The 25,821-nt window shown below is 38.1% G+C and overlaps 1 protein-coding gene across 1 annotated transcript in view; it reads right to left on the bottom strand.

The window, feature by feature from the left end:
* Window positions 1-25,821, bottom strand: part of otofa (otoferlin a) — a 155,381-nt gene that overhangs the window by 86,134 nt on the left and 43,426 nt on the right. Inside the window, 1 exon segment of the mRNA XM_055232387.1 lies at window positions 1,592-1,691. Coding sequence (XP_055088362.1) covers window positions 1,592-1,691 — 100 coding nt within the window.

Below are 25,821 nucleotides of genomic sequence, written 5' to 3'. Positions count from 1 at the left end.
CCTCAAATACGACATTTCTAAAAACATTCAGTTCACACACACACTTCCATACCAAATTATTCACATACACAAACTGAGTTTCAGATATGCAAATACTCTTTCTTTCATACACATTCACTAATGAGTGCAAATTGGCTTTTCACTGGAACAGATCAGTTTGTGGATGCAAAACAACTTTCTCCAGCTAAACTCAAGCAAGACTGAAGTCATAGTCTTTGGCCCACAGAAAAAAGAGAAAAGGTCAACAGTCACCTCCAGTCTCTCTCTAAAACCTTAAAATTTGACTAGAAATCTAGGGACAATAATGGACTCAGACTTGAACTTCAACAGTCGCATCAAATCAATAACATCTGCAGCTTTTTACCATCTAAAAAGGTAACAAAAATCTAAGGTCCACAACGCTACTGCTCCTGACTAGAACTAGGAAGTACGAGCAAATAAGTCCTGTGCTCAGGTCTCTGCACTGGCTCCTGTGGCTCAGAGAATAGACTTTAAAGCAGAAGTCTCTCCAGCACCAAAGAACATCTGAATTACAGATGTTAATTGTGCTATACAAATAAACTTGCCTTGGCTAATGCTAATGCTAATTTCTTATCTTAGTAAATATTTAAATGATGCCACTGACTAAATAATTAACACCTAAATATAATTAGGTCATCCTTACAACAAATTTAATTTTTTTGATATGGTACCTTTCACATTTTAATAGAAGTTAGCATTAGCACTGACACACAAACACGTACTTTTCTAAAAGCAGAAGTGTCCCTGGGTGAAGTTTTCCTGCATGTAAAGTATTTAACATGTTGTCAGTGGCATTCACCCGCAGCTCCCTCTCTTTTGCCCAATCTGATTTATTGATTTTAGTATGACTCAGAAAAAAACATCATAGACATTACGTCAGGCTGGAAATGATCATGCTGACTTGACTGTCCCTCTGATTGGAACTAGCCGGATACCACTGTGCACAGAGCCATCTATTACACATCACAGTATAACATTTTATGTCAGAAAAGAGTCAGGTGAGTAGTGTTGTCAAAATGCTTAAATTTCAAACTTGATTTCAATACTAAAGAGTACATTTGATACTTAATACTGATTCCAATACCAACAAAACAATGTTTAGACAACAGAATGTGATTTTCAACATTAAATGATAGTACTTCTTTTCTATTCCCATGTGGCCTTACATCTGTGTAATCTCTCAGTGTCCAGGTAGGTAGTGGTCCATGGGTGTATACTAATCTATGTGTCTTATACTTGTAAGCTATTCAGGAAAGGATCATTTCTGTCTAGTGATTGTGACTTTTTTGTATGGATACTTGCTCAATTGAGTGTCTAGATTCTGACAATGTCAATACTTCTGACAACCCTACATGTGAGTAAATATGTGACGCTATGGGATGAGAGCTGATTGGCTGTGCAAGGACATTTTACTTCTCTGTCTGAAAAGCTGTTTTAAAGCTGTGCCAATGGCTAGAAAATAATGCAAATAGAATACTAGCTCTGTGCCAAAGAGTTTGTGAGCACTTAAAAGTTGTAAGATAGATTTTTGTCATTTTAATTACATTACATAACCAACACCTTTACTCACCTTTATAGAAGTATTGTTCTCATCTATCAGTGTATCTGTGAGCTGTAGATGTCCCTCCTGGGCTACTTTCTGAAGCACCATGCTGAAAGTCCCCACCAGTCTGTAGCAAATGAGACAACAACACAAAACATTATAGTTGTGGTAAGGTTAAACAGTTAAACTGGCTCTGTTTTTAAAGCTGTAAAAATCAGGTACATTTTATATACAATACCATTCACAGATTCTATTACCTGTCTAAATCTCAGTATTGGCTGAGACACATCTATAATATTGCAGCTTCTCTTTGAAAAGTCCATTGATTCAGCATAAACAATGTAGCTTTCATCCCTATTCGTTAGTATGCAGGTGTGTTGGTAATGGAGATCAGAGACCTTTGAAATAAAAAGGGGTGCGTGTCAATCAATCCTGCTAAAGCTAATAGCGTTAGCGTCCTTTCGACAGCTTTTCTCTCTCATCACACAGTTTTTCTCTTTTGTACCGAGCACCAAGGACGAACCAACTTGTTTTCTCGCCAGCTCAAACAAGGACAAGCTAGCAAGGAGCAAAAATTGAGGCATGATATAGAATACAGTGTCATAGCCAGTGTTGAAAGGAAAGTTAGAAAATGTAATGCATGTCATGTCTGACTATAAAGACTACCTGCATTAATATGAATTTTATTTATATTTTTGACAGGGACAAGTATGTACATTAGACATGTAACAAACTACAACATTTATAGCCAAGATTAATTTGCTAATTGTCTGTCCCTAGAAGTGCTTTTACAAACTCAAAAAAAACAAAAAAAAAACAAAAACACGCAGGATTCACTTTATGATTTAACAACATACAAAGACAAATGCAGGTCCTCACTGACTGTTTATCAGTGATTACATGTTAAGTTCATGTTTAAAACCAGCCCAGTCCAGGTCCAGTTTCAGCTCAGGGCTTCCAGAGTTTAGTGCTCTGGAGACAGAATGCAAACTGCCTAGTGGATGTTTTTCTCAGATTATCAGACATATTCACATTCCCATTGTCAATTCCTCATGCTCCCCACTGCTCTTAGTGGGGCTATGAGCTCACTAACGACACTTGAAACTCTACTCTGCAAACATTTATACATCAGTTTTAAATGAGAAAACTTAATAAAATTTTCAAAGCTAAGAAAGTGTAATCTCTTGTATTCACGTATTCCGTTACATGGTGGTGGAAGAAAATGGATGGATGTTACATGGTCCAATCAGAGTACTGGAGTCGAATACTCAATACAGATTGAGCAACATTAAATTAAAATGTCAAAAAACAACATAAGCACAACATGAGATTAAAACTACTGTATGTTTGTTGCACTGTTTGTTATGCATTTATGTATCACATGCACTTGCTGCAGGAGAGGCGCTTTTCTCTTTTTCTCACTCCTGTGTAGGACTGAACGATTTGAGAAAAATATCTTACTGCAATTTTTCTGTGACTGCAATTAGATTTGTGATTTATGTTTAATAGGATTCTGTTCAAAGTTCACATTTTAAACAGGTACATGACAAACAAAACTCAAATATGAAGAATCACATTTCAGGTGTAAACTACAGGGTTAACATTTTTATGCAGTAATAAGACAAGAGATTTTATTGTTTGTGGAGGAAATTGTGGTTTACTAATTGCAATTTTGTAATTAGCAAATTAATTCTGGTCTGAATACTACTAAATAAAAGAGTATCAGCATCATCCATCCGTTTTCTTTACTCCATGTTACTTATTATGTTAAAACAATAAAAACACAACCGATGTGAACCTTTAACATTTATTTCACTTTAACAGATTGCAATTATATTGCATTTGTTTCCAAGTAAATTATAGAATGTATCAAAAATTAAAAAATATAAAACATTTCATTTGAAGTGCAAATAAATCAACATGTCACACAATTTCAGACAACTGAACTTCAAGTATTTTCTTCATTAAAATAAACAGTAACAATAAAGTGCTTTCAGTAAAATACTGAAAAGATTCATTACTATGTTTTGCAAAACTAAGGCATTCAAATGTAAATCATGTAAAATAAGACAAAACCTTTAACCTTCTCTGGCCACACACTGTGATTCTCTGTCCAGTATTCAAATATTAATCACCTCTGATCTGAGCCTGTTCCTCTTTGGAGAGAACACAGTCACGTTTCTGATCAAAACACAACTCGGACCTAATCCACTGTCAGTGCACGTGTGGACAGGACATCATTTCCCATCATGCATTACGCGTTTGTAGTCCATGCAGGCGGCCGCAGTCGGTGGAGAGCTGCTGCGCTCGCCTCGCTCAAAAACTTCCCGTTACCGGCGCATACGTCAGAGCAAGTCGGTGGCATCTTGGACACAAAACTAACCGGCATGCACCGCGCACCGACTGACAGCGTCATATCTGCGCCCGCCTCATCTCAAACGAGCCTTTTATCTCACCCCAGCCTCCTCTTTCACCAAAGAAACACAACAGCAGCTCCTCGGCTGAGAGACTCTGATGAAGAGCAGAGTAAACTCAATTAAAAGTAACGCGCTACTTTTATTGTCAGTAACGGTAACGGCGTTACGACGCTAGGAAAAGTAATTAGTTACATTACTCCGTTACTGAAAAAGTAACGCAGTTAGTAACGCCGTTATAGTTTAACGCCGTTACTCCCAACACTGGTCACGGTGCAGCAGTCTAAGCAGACTCCCAGACATCCCCCACCCCAGACACATCCTCCCGCTCCTCCGGTGGGATCCCAAGGCGTTCCCAGGCCAGCCAAGAGACATAGTCACACCAGCGTGTCCTGGGTCTTCCCCGGGGCCTCCTTCTGGTGGGACCTGCCCAGAACACCTCCCTAGGGCGGTGTCCAGGAGGCATTCTGAACAGATGTCCGAGCCACCTCAGTTGGCTCCTCTTAACATGGAATGAAAGAGTAATTTAACCGAAATACAGCACTGTCATTCAAAGATTTTGAATGACAATGCAACATAGTGGTTCGGTTCACACCAAAAGGTCCCTTATTCAAATGCAGCACCAAAGCACAGTTGGGGAGTTTGCCTTGTGTTTGGGTGAGTTTTGTTTCACTTTATTTTATTTCTTTCTTGCTTAGTTCCTCACAGCAGCAGTAACATGATAAAGCATTTATTTTTTACTGCCCCACTGGGCTGAGACCTCTGCAGAGACAAACCCAGCTCTAGGCCACTCTCACCACACCAATTAGCTCTGCTGAATAATTTACACTGTTTCCCCCAAAACTACAGTTCACGGTGCCTCCATCCACACACTGGCAGTGCAAAGTAGGATACATATGTCTTTAGCAATCTTACAGCACAGTCATCTTTCTACAGTTACAAGGATGCACGTGATTCTTCTAGTGCTGTAGTCCTTTAGTCCTTTAGCCGATCAATCAGTGGCGCGTTAGTCGACCAAAAAATGGTATTAGCTGACTAATGATTGTATTTAAGGATATATATTAGTATTTTTCTGATCCGATACTTGGCCTTAGTACACTGGTTGATACTGATACCAGACCAATACTGCATAGTGTGAAGAGGTAGACTAAGGCTACTCAATTTTGTTACTGTACAAGAGCAAAAAAATAACTGTAGTAAAGGGCTCTCTAAAAAAAATCTACAAGAACGATTTTGAGGACTAAAGTGTTAAAGTCATAAGTATAAAGGTCTTGATGAAGATTTGTGCTGATTTAAGCACTTTAACTTTTCTACCTCATTACTTTATACCACAGAGCATGGATAAAAACAGCAGTGAGGCCTGTAAAAACATGCTCATCTTCAGCGCACATGGCTAATTATGCAGAGTAAACCAAGTCTGTGCTGTTGTCGGGCTACACTCTCCTCAGTTCAGCGTCCACTGCCTAGATAAAGAGACAACAAAAATGCCTTTTCTATAAGTATTAGCATGTTTTAAGTCTCTGTCAAACCTCCTCGGTCTGCATTCAAACTGCTCTGGACGTTAGCAGTAGCATTAGCCACATACGTCAACAGCAGTAGTGCTCGCATCGATGGGTCTCCATTCAAGGAATATACAGAGTGGTATCAGATCAGTGATTTTATCTAAGTACTCGCCAATATGATACCTGAAAAATGCAGTATTGGAGCTTTTTCCAATACCAGTATCGGTATCAGAGCAACTCTAATTTATATGGGACAAAGCAGAAAGGAGAAGTTGATGAATGAGTGAATTAGCTGAAGACTTACCTATACTGTTGTTTTGTTGCTAGGCAAGATCTAAATTGAAAACTCCATCAAAATATATTGGTTGTAAAAGAACAGGCGTCTTTTGGAGATGCCTTTAAAACCACTTAGCGTTCCGACGCGTTCCCGCTTTCCTGCTGCAGGAAAGTGAAATCTGTTCCGTCACTTCTCTGCATTTCTTTTGTCAGTTTCAGGCATAATAAACTTCTGACAGCGCCAACTGTATTCCTCAGCGCAAAACAAACTTGTTAGCTTGTGATTGACACCAAAGTTGGCCAATAAGGTGGGGGCTGTGGGTTACTGGAGCCGCAGACAGTGAATGAGAGCTACAGATGACTGAAAGAGTACGCCCCACTCTCCCCCTTGTAGAATCAAGCTGTTACATTACACACGTTTAGTGACGTTTTCCTCTTAAAGCCCATGAACTGTGGAACACATCAGCATGTTCCGTCTGTTTACAGTAAACCACTGCATGTCATGCATCAGCGCATGACATGCAGTGGTTTACTGTAAACAGATGGAGTTTTCTGTGCGCGTAAAAAGACGAGACTGGATATAAAGATCCGCGCGTAAAATTACGCACGCATGTTGCGCAATTGGTCCAAGTGGGACTCAATCCTCCAACCTTCAGGTTGCGGGACCAAAGCTCTAACCACTGAGCCACTGTCACAGAATGACTGTCTCACTGTACAATCATGTACAGTGAGTTCTTAGTTTCCAGTGTGTGTGTGTTTACATTTTGAAGTGTGTGTTTGTTGATTGTTTGCAGTGTGTGGTTTGTAAATATATATTTATTTTGACCCATAGCACTTGTTTTGACTGTATTTTATATACAAATGTACATTTTATATTGTGTTTTGATATGATATATAAATGTACAGTAATAGAGCAGCTGGGTGTGCAGATACAGATTCCTCTCAGTGTGAGTTTTCAGTAGAGCCTCACTGATGTCTGTGGGTTGAAACATTCAAAAGTTATTGCACTTTTTCCAAATGTTCTCCAAATGTCTTCATTCGGATAGGTTTGGAGAGGCCTGGACTTACTCATGATAGAATGAGTGTAAAACTCTAATTTTTATAGGTATTGACCTCAAATTTGAAATGTAAGTGGTCAACAATCTTGTCAGTTGAGATATAGTGTATTTTTGGCCCCAGCTCCTACTGCAGATTTCTACACCTTCATTTTCACAAATTTTTTTTGGCAAGGATGAGAAATTTTTTATTTTTTATGTGTGTTCCAAGGTGTATAAATGCTCAGCAGACAAACTTACAGTGATTCTGACACCTGTGGGTAAAACTATAGGGTGTTACCTTTACAAAGACCCCAAACTAGTGCAGTTACTACTGAGGGTTCAATAGTGGTGATGATTTTAATTTGGAGAGGTCAGAACAAAGGCAATTTCACCAAAATGACCTGGAATGCTAAGGGGTTAACTAATTAGTTTAGCAATTAGCCTAGCATTGTTATTCCTGCTTCTACACGTCAGCTTTAATTAGTCAATAATACCTATTTAGCTGAATTCAAGAAAATATGCAATTGAACTTTTCAGGCAATATTGCAATGTTTTATTTTAGAGATGGGACAAGATCTTATGCCATGAGCTCTAACAAGATAAAGAGGCACAAATGTGAAAAATGGTCTAGTGAGCAAAAATATCAAACAAAATAAATATAAATTGTGAAGCCAAAACTGTCAAAATCTCGTATTGTCTCGTTCTTATGTACCAATTCTCATCTGGTGGCACTTGTATCTAATCCCACCACTAAATCAATTTTGAAACCAAGATCAGTTCACAGTTCACTGTTTAACCACAGCCTGAGAAATTCACATTAAGAGCACAATGGAAAATCTGCTTACTATTACAGTATTCAAGAATATGTTTGCAGAGGTCTAAATTAGGTCTAAACACTTTTTATAAGACCCACATGGAGACAGGATAACATTACTCACTGCATAGTACTTTATATTAGCTAACTAATGTAGTATTTGCAGTTTGTACATTTTGACCATTCTGAAAGCATTTAATCCTTGTCAGAATGTTTTGTCGTTCTGATGTTACTATATTTTAACTTCAGCCACTGCGCAGTTTGAGCCAGGGCTTGCCAAGATTGGAAGAAAATCAAATTGCAATTTTTCTGAGTAGTAGTAGTACTACGATTAGATTTGCAATATACGATTAAAAAGTAGGGTTGCATATTGTCAACAAGTTCAGTGTGAACTTTGAGAGAAGACTGAAATCTGAACTGATAAAACTAATACAAGAATATCAGAACATGTTTGTAGGGGTTATAACAGAATGTCTCGGTCAAAAAGACATGATATTTTGTTTGCTGAGAACATTTTATTAGTAATTTCAGCCTTCACGATTTGATAATAACTCAAACTGCGATTTCGATTCAGTTGCAATGTAGGGCTATAGTCCTTTAGTTGTATATTAGCCAAATAATTATTTCATTTAGATTAGATTTAGATTTTGTGAGACAACAGCAGAAAGGAGAATGCATGGAGTGAGTTTCATGAAGATATGGGGATGATTAATTTGATTTTTCCTCATACATAGACACACAATTTCCCAGTACTGCTCTGTATAAATAATTGTTTTTGCATAAAGTCCTGTCCTGTGCAGTTGCCTGGGATCCAGAATACACAATACTTTACAAAGATGTCCGGTGAACCTCCTCGAGTTCAGATGGGCGTGAATGACAGGTGGATTAGCCAATCAAGGACATGTATGGTCTATTTACATCAAAACAAATACGGCTTCTTATGAGGAAAAAAGAAAATAATATCACAGGGACTGAAAAACATGGCGGATTAAACTCCAATCTGTGGTGAGAGACAAGTCATTTTGTTAAAAATAATGTTTGACCAATGAGCTCCTTCCTTTCACATGCGTCAGTCTAGATTTACAAGGCAGCTGTAGTCTTGTGAGTGCAGTTTGGGTCAGATCCATAGAGATGCGTAATAGTTTTGAGAGCTTATGTCACGCCCCATTTATAGTTGACTAATCAATTGGCAGGACATGTCTTAAGTCAATCAGTTTTACAGCAGCCTTAATATGACTCCACTGGGAGGAATTATATTGAAACGCAAACAAGGAAACAAGATCAATACACCAACCAGCACTTGGCCTGGATACACACACACAGCACTTAATCATCTCTCTGTCTCTCTGAAGACATTCCGAGCTACACATTGGCCTTCGGAGTTAACCTTCCAGCCGCGCTCTCACCCCCCTCTCCTAATGGCTTCCCTTACCCCGTTTGGCCCCCACTGCCATTAGTGATCATGTTAGCACGCACCATGTAGCACACACAGGGCCAGAGATTCACAGGGAATGGATAATAATGACAACAACTCAACAGGACTGTGAAATCCATGTTAAGATGAAGAGTTTTGTGCTGCTCTCCTTGGTTTAATGTGTTGAAATCTACTTAGCAGTGATAATGAATAATAAATTGTGTACAGGGGTGAACGATATATTGAAAAATTGAAAATATGACAAATGTTGCTCTGGAATCTGCGGATTTAGCGGGTTAGCTATGTCCGTTTATATAAACTGTCTATAGGCTGGACTTGTGTAGTATGCATCCTAGTTTGTCAAGCCAGTACTATCAAATTGAAAATGCTTCTGGATGGGAACCGAAACATCTTGACTGCAAAAACAGTGTCCAGATGAGCACAGCTGAAACTCTGTACGACTCGTGTAATCATCCACACAAGAATATAAAGTGATGTCTCTGCACTTAATTTTATGGTCCATTCAGTTTGTGTGCGATACTTAAATAAGACAGATACGTGTGAGCACATTTCTGATGCATTGCTAAAATATTGTCTGAATATTGCTACAGAGATATACAATCATACAATATCTCATGTCAATATCACCCATCCCTAATTGTGGACTTCAATAGTTCCTTGTGTTGCTTTAATTACTCGCTGGTCAATAAAAGATGTTTAAAAGACTTTTTCAATCCTGCAGGGGCATTCTGAGCAGTACTGGACTATAGCACAGTGCCTCAGCTCGGTTCACAGTCAACAGAAACTAGCTTTTTTGTTTGTTTTGTTTTTAAAGTACCTATAAGAGTACCATTAAAAGACTGGATCAATAAGTATTATCAATATGAGTAGTAGTATTGATAAATGCTTAAAACTGCTCATCCCTAGACTGACATTATTTCACAGAGTGTGGAGTATAATTGGGAATAGATGGTAGAGGAGAAGAAACCTGTTTATGTGCTTAGGCCCAACCACAACACCACCTGTCTTTATTTAGGTACATGCCCACTGTGAGGTTGGTTGTTTTCCAATTTAATTTTCTTAATCAGTGACACACGTGGGAATCAGCAGCGTTGCGCAGTTATGTTGGTACAAATGGAAAAAAAATGTATGTTTTCTTCCTAATATATCTTTATTATTATAGACAGTGGGCGGAGGTGATAGGTGAAAACAATTTCTACACACTCAAGTCTTGAATTCAGAACAATACAGGATTATTCAAACATGTTTGAAGGAATTGATATGTAACTCTGAGTAAGCTCATGATAAAGGGGGTGTTTTAACGTCTCTAAAATGTCAATTTTACAAAACAACAGGAAAACAAACTAACGGGAATTGCAATTCTGGAACCCAAGAAGTAGGACTCTAGGGCTCCATTGAATTTACATCAATTAAAATTGATTCCAAAAAATAAAACTACAGTTTATTCATGTTTAATGAAATAGAATAATAATAATAACAATAACAAAATAATAATAATAATAATAATAATAATAATAATAATAATAATAATAATAATACAACTTTATTATTATTATTAAGTAATTATTAAGCCTGAATCACTATTAATTAAGTGTTTGTTCATTATTAATTAAGTCTTTGTTCATGCTTTATTAAGGCTAAATAGGGTGTAGTTATTATAAAGTGTTACCATTATTATTATTATTATTATTATTATTATTATTATTATTATTATTATTAATAATAATAATAACAATAATAATAATAATAATGATAATAATAATAATAATAATAATAATAATAATAATAATAATAATAATAATTATTATTATTATTATTATTATTATTATTATTATTATTATTATTATTATTATTATTATTACTATTATTATTATTATTATTATAATACAAGTTCTGTATGAAACAAAACTGGCTCTTATGAGCTTTAAGCCATGTTATAATGTTACCCCCTCAAAAACATCCCTGGAGTTGTGTTTTGTTTCATTCACACATGCTTGAGTAATCCTTTTTTATTTGTCTACATCTGTGAAGCCATGAAGTGATAGTTTTCAAGTTAACAGCTCCTTTTGCCTTAAGTTCAGCAATTTCAGGGCTCAAATCATCCAAGTGATTCTTGTGAAGGTTTTAATCTAAACAAGATTGCACAAAACACCATGAATAATAGATTCCAATGTGTTTCTTATCATAGAGATTGCGTCACAAAAGCATCTCATCACTTTTATCTCTGTCTCTTTCCCTGGACCCTGTGAAGATGAATGGGATATCTGCTGCTACATTTGTCAGCACAACTCCTGAATGTCATAATAGGTGCATTTGAAGCAGCAGGGCCTGACTCGACTTCAAAAAGCCTGAAATAAAAAGTGTTTCTGGGCCTGGAGGCGCTGGGAATGCCTTTGTGGAGGTGTGACGTTCCCTGCTGAATTATTCTGGCCTCAGCCGAGAACATGCTGGAGATAAGAGAGTGAAGGAAGAAGAAAGGTGCTCATATAGGGTCTGCTGCTTCTATAACATTTGGACTTGAGTGGAAATTTCAGTGGAGGAAAAAAGCAGTAAAATGCAGGTTTTTGAAAGGTTTTAACCAGGAATATTTCAAATGTGTGCTCAAACTTTCACTTCTCACTGAATAGGAATGTGACAAAATATTAATTAATCTGTATATTATTTTGGGGTTATACAGTAGTAATATGTAATATGTTGTATGAACATCATCAAAAATATTTTAATATTGCGGGCTGCATGTTTGGTCAACATGCAGCCCGCAATGTGGTTGGCCACAGAGCTGTATTTAACTGAAACAGTTTCTAAACATACCTGTGTAATGCAAACACAGAGAATAAAAGCTTAATTGATGATTTGGTGTGAATGCAACATGCTCGAGGCTGGTGTGGTATGTCTGCTTTGAAGCCCGCTCTTTTACAAGGAATATTACGTGTAGCGCCACTGGAGGACTAAAGTTTGGACAGTGTGTTTCCCAGGCTTTATCGTTAACCTACGACTGAGAGGTGGAGACAAACTGTTCTAAGCTGCGTTTGTTCTTGTGCACTAAATAGCAAAGTTAGCTCTGTTATTGTGGTGGCCTGCTGCACTGTGCTGTGAACCAGATTTTACAAAGTCACTTACATTAAGACCTGGGTCGTCCTGGTTAGTCCTGGTTTAGTCCTGCTTCAGTACTTGTTCAGAACTTATTTACCGTAGATTGTAATTATAATTTAGTGGTGTAGACTTACTCTACGCAGCTAGTCTTGGTATAGATCTGGTATAGACTTGACTTAGACCTGCTTTAGTGCTATTTTAGACCAAAATAATACGATCTGGTTATACCACGGTATCTTACAATAGTTCTGATAAAACTCAAGATGAGACTGTTCAGGAAAGGCCCAATTTCATCCAGTTGTGTGATTTATCGATACTTGCTTAAATGAGCTTATCTAATTTCGATACTAGTTTTAGTATCAAATAGTTTTGACAAACCTATTTGCAGGTAATTAACTAAAAGACAGGAAAAGTTACATAATCTACACTTTAATCTACATAAATTTAGAATAAATAGCTAACAGAGAGACTCTGCAGTGAAGCACCCAGTCATTTCAGTGGCCTATTGTCCTGGGACTCTGAATGAGTGAATTATTGAGCAGAGCTGGGCCTATCGAGTTCAGCCTCACTTTTAACACTTATAAAGCTGCCATTTATTATTGATCCACAAACAATTTACTTTCATCTGCTTCATAATTTACCTCTCCACTGGATCACCTGCCTGCACTCCCCCACGGGCCTCACCTGTCACCAGGGCCATACAGAGTCCTGTACCGAGGTCCTGTGTTGATCCTGGTTGGTTCTGATCTGGTTTAATCTTTCTATGTTTGGTTAGGGTTAGAGATAAACCTATATGGGAATCCAAAACAACTGCTGGCCAATAAGATCCACTGATATTTTTGAACCAATATATATCATTAGCAAAAGCCGAAGGTAAATCTGTCAACTGGACAAAGCGTTGTAGGTTTGAAGACGTTTCAGTGCTCATCCAAGGCGCTTCTTCAGAAACAGATTTAACTTCAGCTTTTACTATGGATCATACCTGGATGACTGAGGGATTACACAGACACCAATATATGGATGATTTTGATTATTTTCTCTTGGTTTGGGCTTTTGTCAGAATGCATTTAGCCTTAGTTCAGTCCTGGTATAGTCCTGTTTTAGTCCTGGGTTATTTTAATCCTTGTTTACACATGTTTATACTTAGTCTTGTTTTAGCCAGCAGAGAGTTCATCCATACAGAGTTCATCCGTTTTTTTCTGTCTACAAACCTGTCCTGGTTTAGTCATGGTCTAACTCTGGTTTGGTCCTGATCTAGTCCGGATTTAGCTTCACATTTAGTGCTCGTTTAATCCCAACTTTGAAGGATTTTTTTATACAAGAGTGAACACACCGTTAGCCCTGGTTTAGTTTTGGCTTTTGCTGGTCTGGTCCTTTCCTGGTTTTATTCTTACTGTCATCAAAATATTAAGGACAGCCCATAACTGCTACACTTTTAGAGAAGCCAAGTCCCATCCATTTGATTACAAATGAGTGAAAATCATCACATAGCAACAGTATAGACTACAATCTACAAACATTTCACTCTGAATACACATATACTGTCTCCCAAGTCAATACCTGATGAGATAACTAACCTTGAGATACTAAAAAAATAAAGGTGTTTTGAAACGCATGTACAAACCAGACACAAGGACACTCAGCTCACACTCTCCCTATTATGTGTCGGAAAAATTGACTCTAAATGTAAGAAATATTGCAAAGACAAACCATGAAGACTGCAGACTTAAGGGCTCAAGATAAGGCCCAATTTTCATTAAGTATTGATTGGTAGGCAAAGTAAGTGGTCGGAACAACTTGTATAATATGAGGAGAAGGTAAAAGTATTGAAAATCAGATATGAGTCAATACTAGGACTAGCAGGTATCAATACAAAAAAGTCACAGAACAGAAATTAACATTACCTGAACAGCTTTAGAATGAGCTGTATCAGAACAAGTATAAGACACATAGACTGGTACACACCATGGACCACTGAAGGATTACACAGATATAGAAGACCGCATGGTAATATAAAAGAAAGTACTACGTACTACGAAAGTACAACGTGGAAATCACATTCTCTTGACTGAAACAAGAGTGTTTTGAGTATCAAATCCTTAATAACAAAATAAAATTTGAAATGTTAGCATCATGACAACACGAGAAGTTATTAGGACATCGCCCGCAGCCAAGAGCAGTGCCATGATTTTATTATGCATATATCTGTAGATTTTATGGGCTCCAGTAGCAATGTTTTTGATGGGGCTAGTGTGTCACTTGGGAGTGCAGTGCATAAAACTGACAAAGGTACTCAAAAGTTAACTATGAGATCAGTGCAGGGATATTAACTTGAACCAAGGGGAGCCTCTGTGTATGTACTCTTTTCTCGGAATACAATACAATCTATAGTGATATAAAGTTCAGTGCCAGAAGATAAGCAGTAAGATGTATTTGCCCATTAATCAAAAGTATATGTGTGATTGTGTTCAGCGAAACAGTACACATGCAACAATATAAAACACAATATATAGTGGCATCATTTTATGTGGGTTAGTGTTGTCACAATGATAAAATTTCAAACTTGATACTTGATACTGATTACGATACTACAGTGAAGATAAAACATGCTCCTTTATTAGAAGTACTGTTGAGTGGTCAGGTGAATGCTATCACTGTGTCCTTGGGCAAGACACTTAACCCGGTGTGTGAGTGGGTCAGTGGTTCCTTGATGTGATCATTTACCATTTAGTAATAGAATGTAATTTTCAACACAAAATTATAGTACTTTCCTTATGTCAACATGAGATCTTATACTAATTATGATAAAGCTCAGAATCATAAGTCAAATTTTGTCCTGTTAATGTGATACTTTTTAGCATTGATACCTGCTCAAATGAGTATCTAGTTTTGATATTAGTATTAGTATTAAATAGTATCCAGAGAGAGCTTTTGTAGTTTAACACCTTTGTCATTTAAAAGTGCACTATGTATTTTTTCTGGTGGGGAGTCCATTACCTGCTTGTCACCCTGCATTGCCTGGAGTGTTCCGCAGTATGGCATTAAACTCCTCTATCTTGCATTTATTCAATTTTAGGTGTTAAAACATGTATCATTACTGTGAAGTCACCTCTCCACAGACCTGAACAGTGATTTTGGAATATTGGTGTGTCCATGAAGATAGATAAATTTAATGTCATACTGTGGGACATTCTAAGCATGAGAAAATTTACAAAGAGCACCTTGAAGTAAGATGTTTATTTATGGTTTATGGTTCAGTTTTAGTAATTTGGTAATTAGCAGAAAATAAATGTGAAACGTGCCATATGAACATCGAGGGAAAACTAAAACTGTGAAAAATAAGCAGTGGGAAGTGCTTCATGGATCTTTGTGTGTTACATCTGCCAATTCCTCTCAGCTGAATGGTGTATGTATATAAGATGTTGCACTTTACATATTTGCTTGTCTAATATTTGCATTTTTCATGTACTCTCATATTTTCTATGTGCACATGGTCTTTCATGTGGGAACCAACAGCATGTTTGCAATTATTAAACTGCGATTGTGTCACCAATATAAACAATTTTGCTTTCCCTTGACATGTATTCCAATTTTTTGCAGCAAAACAACTGAATGCCCCCTTTCCCAGTTTTGGTGTGACTAATCCTTAGTCCTATGCAGTCATGCCTCCTCTCTCTCTTCACACTCCATCTATCAGTCCGCTAGGCCAAAGTCATCTCTTTTTTTGCACCTTCACACACCTCAACCCTCAAGGCAAGGCAAGTTTATTTGAATAGCACAATTCATACACAAGGTAATTCAAAGTGCTTTACAGAATAAGAAAGACATTAAAATCACACAAATCAAAACATAAATAATCACAAATAATCATCATAAAATTAACATTAAAACAGAAGAGTGCAGAATAAAAACCTTTCAGTCATATGCAGCTAAACAGAACTGTTTTGAGGCTTAAACATTGTCAAAGTAGAGGCCTCACATCTTCAGGAAGACTGTTCCAGGTTTTAGCTGCATAAAAATTAAATGCTGATTCTCCATGTTTAGTCCTGACTCTGGGCACCAGCAGGAGGCCGGTCCCTGAAGTCCTCAGAGTGCGAGATGGTTCATGTGGCTCTAACATGTGGGAGATGTACTTTGGTGCTAGGCCATGGAGAGACTTGTTCACAAGCAGCATCTGCTTTATTCTCTGAGTCACAGGACCCAGTGCAGAGACCTGAGCACAGGACTTATGTGCTCGCACTTCCTGGTTCTAGTCAGGACATGAGCAGTAGTGTTCTGGATGTACTGCAGCTGTCTTAAGGCTCGTTCGGTGAGGCCAGTGAGCAGGCCGTTACACTAGTCTAACCTACTGTAGACAAATGCATGGATGCACTCACATACAAAAAAACCTTTGCACCACACACACACACAGCACACAATTCACATACACTAACAACAGGAACATAAACATTATTGTCATTTTTAATGAAGGCCCTACAAGGGTTCAAATGCTCCTGTCTGTGTCCTCTCCGTTTTTTGATGCAGTCTAGCAACACATACCTCTGCCTTTATAATGAGCATGACACCTGTGCCTCTGTATACACCCAGAGCAGAAACCTTAAACTCGCATCAGTATTGGATTTTATGTATCCAGAAAAATGCCTCAAATACATAGGAAAACCAGGCCCTTTCATGCCCTAAACTCTGACTCCTAACCCCTAAAGTAAGTCATTAAGTCTTTTAAGCAGTATTTCTGCAATATGTCTATACTCCACAGAGGTAAATGAGCACAATAAATCTCAGCCATTATTGGTGAGATTCAGTCCATTATTATGTTAATTAGTGTTTCACAGGTTGTAATGTTGTATGTAACATTTTTTGAAAGTAAAAAGTCTATCAAGTCTAAAGGGAAAGTGCACAAATATTGTGATTCAGAAACAAATGCAAATAGTGTCTATTGTTAATATAGAGACCACCATAAACCAACAAACCCAGGCACGCACTATAATGAGATTTCACACAACTCAAGTTTTGGAGGCAGAGAAACAATCCAGGCACAGACAAAGAGCGGAGACTTTAGGGAAATGAGATTGACCTTCAGATATGCACAAATCTCATCTCTATCCTGACCCAGACTGAGAGGAGCAGAGCCACAGACACAATTTAATTACATAGTTGGATGAGGGTATGAGAAGCCAAAATGTAAAGAAAATCCTATTTGTCAGATGAAATTATGTCTGTATATATTTTTGATTTCTTACAATCAATGATTGATAAGTTGGTCTTAGTTGTAAGGGCACGATCAAAAAGCAGTAAGGAACAAAAAGATTCCTTAACGCCCTTTAAAGAGAGTTACTTCTATGGGCTATTAAATGCTAACACATAACATATTTAGATCACCATGTTACAATTGTTTTGAAAATGCTATATTTGCAGAAAACAAGTTTCACTTTAACTTTTGATGCTCTGAGTCCCCCATCCCTTTGTTTCACACACCCTTCAGAGCGCTATGACATTACAGTGGGTTTCCATTTCGCTAATTAAATTACTGCACATTGCATCAGGTTTGTGAAGTTGTAGTGTATTGTTTTGTGTCATGCTTTTGTATATTTTCATGTGGGAGCATGAGTGATGTAGGCTTGTAAGCTGCGCATTGGACAGAATTGTACTGCCAACTGTAGGGAGGGTTCAAATAGGGCCTGAGAGAAATCGTTAAATTACTCAAACATGAATGGATGGTACATAAAACCTTTTCAGACATGTTTTTGATGAAGGAACGTTATTGTCATGATCCGCACTTTTTCAGGTCCTGGTCTTGCCTCCTACCCTGCTCTCTCTTCCTCCCCCCACCGGCCGGAGGCGGAGTTGGGCTGAGTCCTGGCTCCTCCCGCACGCACCTGCAGCCCATCAGCGCAATCACCACCACCTGCTGCCATGGATAAGAAGGACCAGCTCCAGACACTTGGTGCCAGATCGTCCGCGCGTCAATGTGACTACCTAGCCTTTCTAAAGTGATTTTTGTATTTGCTCGTTGCGACTCTTCTCACTGGATTTTTATACTGCTCTCCAGATCCCGATTCCTGGTTCCTCCTGGCTCCTGCGCTCCCAGCTCTGTTCCTGCCCGTCCTCCCAGTCCTGGAATAGTCCTGTCTCACTTTGTACTCTGCACCCTGCTCGCTGTCTCGGTCCTGTTCGTCCTGTCTCCGCCTCTGAACTCCCTGCTCCCAGATACGGCTTCTCCCCTGGACTCTGGCCCGCACCTAGCCTCCTGTTCCTCGTCAGATCTACTTGCATTATTGTTCTTTGATTCACAGACTGTAAATAAACACCGTAAAACTTCCCCGAGTTCTGCATTATTTGGTCCGAAAAACCCAGCATTACGACAGTTATAACATAGACGGCTCCAAAAATCGATTTTACATAGATTGACTGACACATATTATGGAAATTTACGTTTGAGATTTTGATAATGTTATATTGACTTTCCTTCATCATTAGCTTACTAGTTGTATTTTGAGTTATTCATGCTGTGAATGTTTGAACAATCTTGTCCTAATTCAAGGATTTAGTGCTCTGAAAATGTCTGTTTGCAGCTATCGCATATCCCCACCTATTCTTTGAAAATTTTAACTTTCTTGATCTTAAAAACATATTGAGTTAATTTTAAATTGAGCATCAAGTACTTCACTAATGTGCAAAACATGTATCTACAGTCAGGACTAAACATGGGGAATCAGTGTTTCAGTTTTCTGTAGCTAAAACCTGGAACAGTCTTCCTGAAGATGTGAGACAAGACCCTACTGTGATAATGTTTAAATCCAGTTTCAAAACTGATATCACTGATGTCAATGGTGTCTTAGTTGACCAAAATTTTTATAATGTATTAGTATTTTTCCTGTTTAAATCCAGGGAATAGCTACAGTAATAGTAACTGACTCAAACAATGTAAAGGCCTATATAGAAACATCTGCTGTATAGTTTCCTCCCTGTCTCCTCTTTACCACATCTCTATGCTCCACTGAACTGTAACCCAGCTCCAGTGTCATCTCCGAGATAACAACCGAATACCCAAGGTGAAGCCCCCTCAGACTGCTTCCATCATGCTTTGCTGCATTTGTATGGTCTATGGTCATGACTTGTGGTCTTTAGCAATATGGACTATCCAGTGCCAGCGTGTCTTGGGTGGGTCTCTCTTTCATTACAGTAAATTAATCTGACAACAATAATCAGATAATACTTTTGCCATGTGCAAAAATGTGTGTTTGAGTTTCATGAATAGTATTTGTGAAAATACTGTAAAATTAATCTGCAGAAATTGCTTCATAGCCTTGTTTGGGAGATTACACCATAAGCGTTTTTGGTACCGCTTTATAATAACTGCCCCTTAATAATTCTTAATCCTCCAATAAGACCTATTGTGCTGTGTCTGTGTTCATTATGTTGTAATTTGCATATTTTAAATCACAAAATTTATCTAAAATGATTCAGTAAAAGAAACAAGTGCGCTGGTTTCCGTGTTAGAAAACTGTGGTGCTCAGTGGGAGCTGACGTCATGCGTGTATCATCATTAAAATACTATATTCACCAAAAACAAAGTATTAACATGTTGAATACATTTCTCTTAAATGTTCTGAGTCACCCCTCCCTTTGCTTCACTCCTCTTTCACAGTGCTATCACATTACAATCAGTGTGCATTTCTACTGCAAATTGCATCAGGTTTGTGAAGTTGTAGTGTATCGTTTTGTATTGTGCTTTTGTATATTTATGGAGAATTGTCATGGAAATTTACATTTATGAGCTTTAGACCATGTTATATTGGTTTTCCTTAATCATTACCTTACTACCGTAAATTTCGGACTACAGAGCGCACCTTGATATAAGCCGCACCAGCTAAATTTGAAGAAAAAATCAATTTTGTACATATATAAGCCGCACCTGAATAAAAGCCGCAGGTTTTCATATTGTAACATGAGATATTTACACAGAAAGACGCTGCACCGACACGCTTTTTTTTAAACTGTGCCTGAAAATTGGCACCAACACGACAACAACACGGGATGAACACATCTGCAGGTTTATAAAATAAAGCTGCACCAACACGGAAAATCTGCTTTTATTTCCTCTGAAAACTTTTGTCGTCTTTTTACATTGACCAAGTTGGATTCATTGATGTCGAGCTTACGTGCAGTGGCTCTATTTCAGGGGTCGGCAACTCGCGGCTCCGGAGCCGTATGCGCCTCTTTCAGCCTTATACTGCGGCTCTGCGTGGCTTGGGAACTGACACACACACAGCTCACAGTCCTGCGTAAAGAGCCCTGATTTTCAGACGTTGTGCGCACAGGGGTCAGGAGCAACTTTGGCCCGTCCCTAATGACACACTAATAAGCTCGTCCGTAGATGTATCATGAAAATCCTGCTGGAAATCGCCACAGAAATCTATTTGATGTAGTAGCAAGTTTATTATCTGCTCTTGTCTCCGCGATGACGTTTCACGTATAACACATCAGACACGACGCACAAAACTAGAGCCACAAGCGAGTGAAAATGAGCCAAAACAAAAGTCTTTGGAGAGCTTTTAACAAAGGGGGAAAGGACAACTGAGGAGCCAGAAGAGGAGACTACGATCTCCAAGAAAAAGAAAGATAAATTTAACAGACAATGCCTACTTAAAATCTGGGTTTGTCGCTGCAGGTGACTCACGCGCACAGTCCGCTCTGCGTAACATACGGGAAAAGCAAATAAGGCAATGAAACCTTCAAAACTGCTTTGGCACATGGAGAATAAGCACCTGGGATTAAACGATACGCTACGAGTTTTTTTGTTGTTGTTTTTTTAAAGAAACTGCGGAGTAGAGTAGACATAATCACATAATCAGCGCGATGCATGATGCAGCGGTTTGGTGAGTTGTATTTTTTTAATGCACTTAAGTTGTTTTTGCCATATTTATCTGCCACGTGTAGAAGGCTTGTCCGTGAAAGTAAAACCTACATTATTCCGTTACATTATTGTTATTATACAGTGTTATCTTCATTTTAGATGTCAAAAAGTATTTGCGGCTCCCAGTGTTTTATTTTACGTGGAAAGTGGGTCCAAATGGCTCTTTGCGTGTTAAAGGCCGACCCCTGCTCTGTTTCCTTTCTGTTTCTTTATCTTAAAAACTGCATCATATCCATTTCATGATGCGCAAAATGATCGTTCAAAATCAAAACTAGTGAATTCTTCAGAGCAGAATCTTTCCCCACGTCTGTCTCACTTTTACGTTTACAGCTAGAGAGCGCCCCCCAGGGGCCGTTATCCAGTAAAATTCCATATATAAGCCGCACTGCTGTAAAAGCCGCAGGGTTCAAAGCGTGGAAAAAAAGTAGCGGCTTATAATCCGAAATTTACGGTAGTTGTATTTTGAGTGAATTATGCTCTGAATGTTTGAACAAACCTGTCTGCATTCAAGGGTTTAGTGCTTTAAAAATGTCACTTTGCAGCTATCACATATCGCACACTTTTCTTTGAAAAATGTTGGTCATGTTGGAAAATAAAATGGAAAAACAAAGTACGTACAGAGCAGTGGGTGTGTACCGGTGGTGAAATGTGAAAGTGAAATGGGGATTGGCTGATATATATGGCATCTTGAAAATAAGTGAATAAAGATTGCTCAAACATGCACAAATCAGTCCAAAAACAACGTCAAGTGAGTAAATGAGAAGGAGACAACTATAACATGGTTAAACCTCTGAAAAGGTGATTTTGCAAAATAGATCTGCTTTAATAAAGCATGACTTAATTAACTATTATTTATCTGAGCATTTCTCTCGCCACAGTACAGATATATTAAAAAGTAACTCTTAAAGTCAAAATAAGTTCTGCATATAATTAGAAAGGATTTTATCAGGAAGTGTGTATTAGCATGCTAGTTGCTCTTATCTTTACCATCCCAGAGTTGTGAAAAGCACTTATGAACTCATCACTGTGAATAATTAGGATGCTTGGAATGCATATGGTAAATGAGGAATAACTTGAGGCCACTGCAACCTGTTTAAGACATTTTTAAGACAGTAAAATGAGATACAGCACACAAGTAGTTACTGAGCCTGAATCATTCTTAATAAACTATTAGTTCATTATAAATTAAGTATTTATTCATGCTTTACTAATACTAATTAAAGTGTTCATTTTAGTCGTATCTTTTTGCAGTTTTCATGACATGTTTTATTACAGGTTGTATACTATCTATTCTCTGGTACCTATTGTCCAACATTAAAATGGTACACAGACAAAGCAGTATTGGATAACTATCTCTGTAGAATACAATGAGATTTATGCGTGCTATGGCTGCCAAGGCTGGTAGTGGTCATGGGGGAGGCAGGGGGCAGAGGCTGGGTTACAGAGGTAATGTTCCAGAGTGTGCACACTGAACGAGCAGGTGTCAGGACATATGCTGCAGCTCCACTTCAATTATTCAACTCCTCATAGTAAGGGCCTACAGGGTTAAGGTATGTATATGGTTCAGTGCAGCGATGTAGACATTCTGGAAAGCTTTTTTTCAAACAAATGTCCTAATGTTTTTTGTTGTTGTTGTTTTATAATAGAATTGTCTCTGTTAGATATTGTAACTGTCACTGATGTTCTGATGTTCTTAATCAATGTGACTATTCATGCATGGTTGTACTTAAAGGCTTTTTCCCCATATATTTGAGCAAAATGTGCCTTGCCCCAGTGCAGATACAGTATATTGTATAAACAGCTCTTGAGGTCAAAACAAGCCAGCTAATTAGAAAGCATTTTATTTTAATACACTAGTTGTTAGCATTACTGTGACACTTTACCACTCCGCGCTGGTCTCAGAGATTTGTGAAAAGTGCCTATAAACTAATTTCAGTGAATAATTAGGATGCTCAGAATGCATAAGGTAAGTGAAGAATAACTTTGGACCATTGCAAAACGTTTCAAATGAACAAGTTGAAAGCTGTTTTTCATGTTTTTAAGACTGTACAAAATCAGGTACAGCGACGCTCACACCAGCACCATTACTGTCTTCTCACTACTGAATTAAACGAGGAGGTATCACAGTGTGAAGAGCAGAACAGCCACATTGTGTAACAGCTTCATTCCGCTGGTCATAAGACTATTGAACTCTGACTAATTATACAGTGCTGCTCTCGGGCTTTGTGGCTGCACACATTGTAAATCTTCTCAGTATATAGGAATAAACTGCTGATTTTATTGTATAGTAGGACTTTAAAACTTGTTGTTTTTGGAGCTTGTCTTTATATGTGTACATTGAATGACAATAAAATAATAAAGTGTCTATCTTTTGAGATGTTTAAAAATGGATAATATTAGATTGCTGTTTTGGAGATACACAAAATTAGAAAATCAAGTTTATTGCCTATAATAAAAAGTAATAAAAAGATAAGACAAAACACTGACTCAAAATAAAAAGAACATTAGGGTCATCTTCCAAATAGTGATGCACCAATTCAGCTTTTTCAATTGCGATATATATACCGATACTTTGGCTTTTCTGTTGATACCCGATTACACTTAACTTATTACAGAATGGATCAAGTTGTGAAGTAGCTGTTGTTTATCCCGTAAGTAACTACTGAGCAGCTTTGTATGCCTAAAAGTTTAAACATTAAACATGTAAACATTAACTCCTGGACCAACACCAGCCAGTACATAATCTTATTACAACTAATTAAAGGTCTAATGAGATATTGGCTGAACCTGGATCAGTGCTTATATCCAATGCCAATATCGGTATTGGTGCATCCCGAATTTGTATCAATATCGCACACCAGATGAGTTGGGGTCAGCTACGAATGTGGTGTATCTTAATAATAGGCAAAGAAAAGATTTACTTTGTTACATCAGTTGTGGAAAGAGCAGTTTGTTACATCAGCTTTGGAAAATGTTGGTTGTCATTTTCTCAGCTCTATAATTACCATAAGCTTTTAGACCTGGTTTCTGTCTAATGAGAAGGTGGAAGATGTAAAGACGTGTTTTCAACTGTCACATTTAGAAGTTAAGAAACAAACAACATCTGCTTTATCTGTTTTCAATACAGGATTACTGAAACATGCATGAATACATTTTAAGACAACTTTGAGGAGGCTAATGATGAGGAAGGAACACCATTATAACATGGCTAAAAGCAGAAAATATGTCCCTTTTAAATATTAAGATAATTTAAAAGTATTAAGTACAGAGGGCATAGGATGTGGAGAAACACAATCCAAGCATCTGCAAAAAGCAACGGCACAAAGGTACAACACAAATACTACGGCAAGTGGGAGTCAGGGCGCCAGGTCAGAGCGGAGTTAACATCACCTCCCCAACCAGACTAGGTATCTAGGTATCACACCGAACAAGAGGGGACTGACCTGAAAGACAAGATCATGGCCCAAATGCACAGGGCAACCCCAACACCAGTTACATAGGCTAACTGGAGTACCATCTGAAAGTCTCCTAGAATGCAGCATTGAGACTAATCCCTACCTCAACCATCATTGAAAACAATTAGCTGATGAATACTTCAGTAACAGTGATCCTAGAGACCAACTGTGGGAGCCATGAGAAACAAAACCCACCTAACAGGCTAAAATCAGCCAACTGTCAGAGGCCCAGAAACTGCCAAACAAAAGCTCCAAGCCCTGGCCAGTTGCTTAAAGAGGTACAAATGAGATAATGAAGCTACACAAACGGCCTGTGCAACACCACCTACAACAGTGTGTGCTCAAAGGTACCGACAGCTCAACGGCTCAATGGCACCAAAGCTGGAAACTGAATGGTACTATAAAGGCATATTGGAAAAGGAGGCATCACATAACACAATGGCTGATGGAGCTGAAGACCACAGCAACCTCCCTGAACAGAATCCAGTCACCATCACAGTGGCAACGCATCCACAAAAGAGTCACAGGTATGATAGATGGTAGACCTCCTTGATTGCAGAACCTGTGAGACCAACCTGTGCACTGCCTGTATTGATTACATGAGTGTTAGCGTTAGAAGTGAGATACAGCCCTCTAAACACTCTTCCATGCAAATGAGAGGGGCGTTTGTCCTATGTGTTCTGTTGTTTTTATATATCCCTGTATTTAAATTTGCATGTGTATTTCCCAAGTGATGCTGCCACTAAATAACTTTGTTTGAATGATAAATTATTCAAATACCTTGGGGGGAATTTTACTCAAAAGAGGACATGAAAAGAAAGACACAAAGGAGAAGTTAACTTATTATGGTAGTTCATAATACACAATAAAATGCAGATAGTATAAAAGTGTGAAACAGAAAACAAGATAAAGATTTAATGTAGCTTCATGTAGACTGAGTAATAAAGTACTGAGTCCAACTATCAAAGCAACAACTTATATTATGAGTGATCTGATGAGTATGAAGTCAGCGTGGAGTGTGTTTCCTTTGTAAATCTGGATGTCATTCACGTTCCCGTTTCTGTTTGGTGCGTTCTGAAGTGTGGGGCTTGAGCCAGACTGACAGAAGAAGAGAAAATAGACTTGCTCTGAGGATGGTGCAGTGGCAAATCACCACCACAGCTCTGCAGACTGCATACATGAGATATGAGACTGCTCATTAGATCTGTCACAATAAATACTACACTGACTTATCGTTCAATAAATAGTAGATGGAACAATCATTTTTGGGGGTCATTATTTATGGTGGATACTTTTTCTTTGTATTATTGGGAA

Source organism: Periophthalmus magnuspinnatus, chromosome 24 (assembly GCF_009829125.3).
Source record: "Periophthalmus magnuspinnatus isolate fPerMag1 chromosome 24, fPerMag1.2.pri, whole genome shotgun sequence".
Classification (NCBI taxonomy): domain Eukaryota; kingdom Metazoa; phylum Chordata; class Actinopteri; order Gobiiformes; family Gobiidae; genus Periophthalmus; species Periophthalmus magnuspinnatus.
Note: the sequence above shows the minus strand (reverse complement) of the source record. Positions and strands in the feature narration are given on the sequence as shown.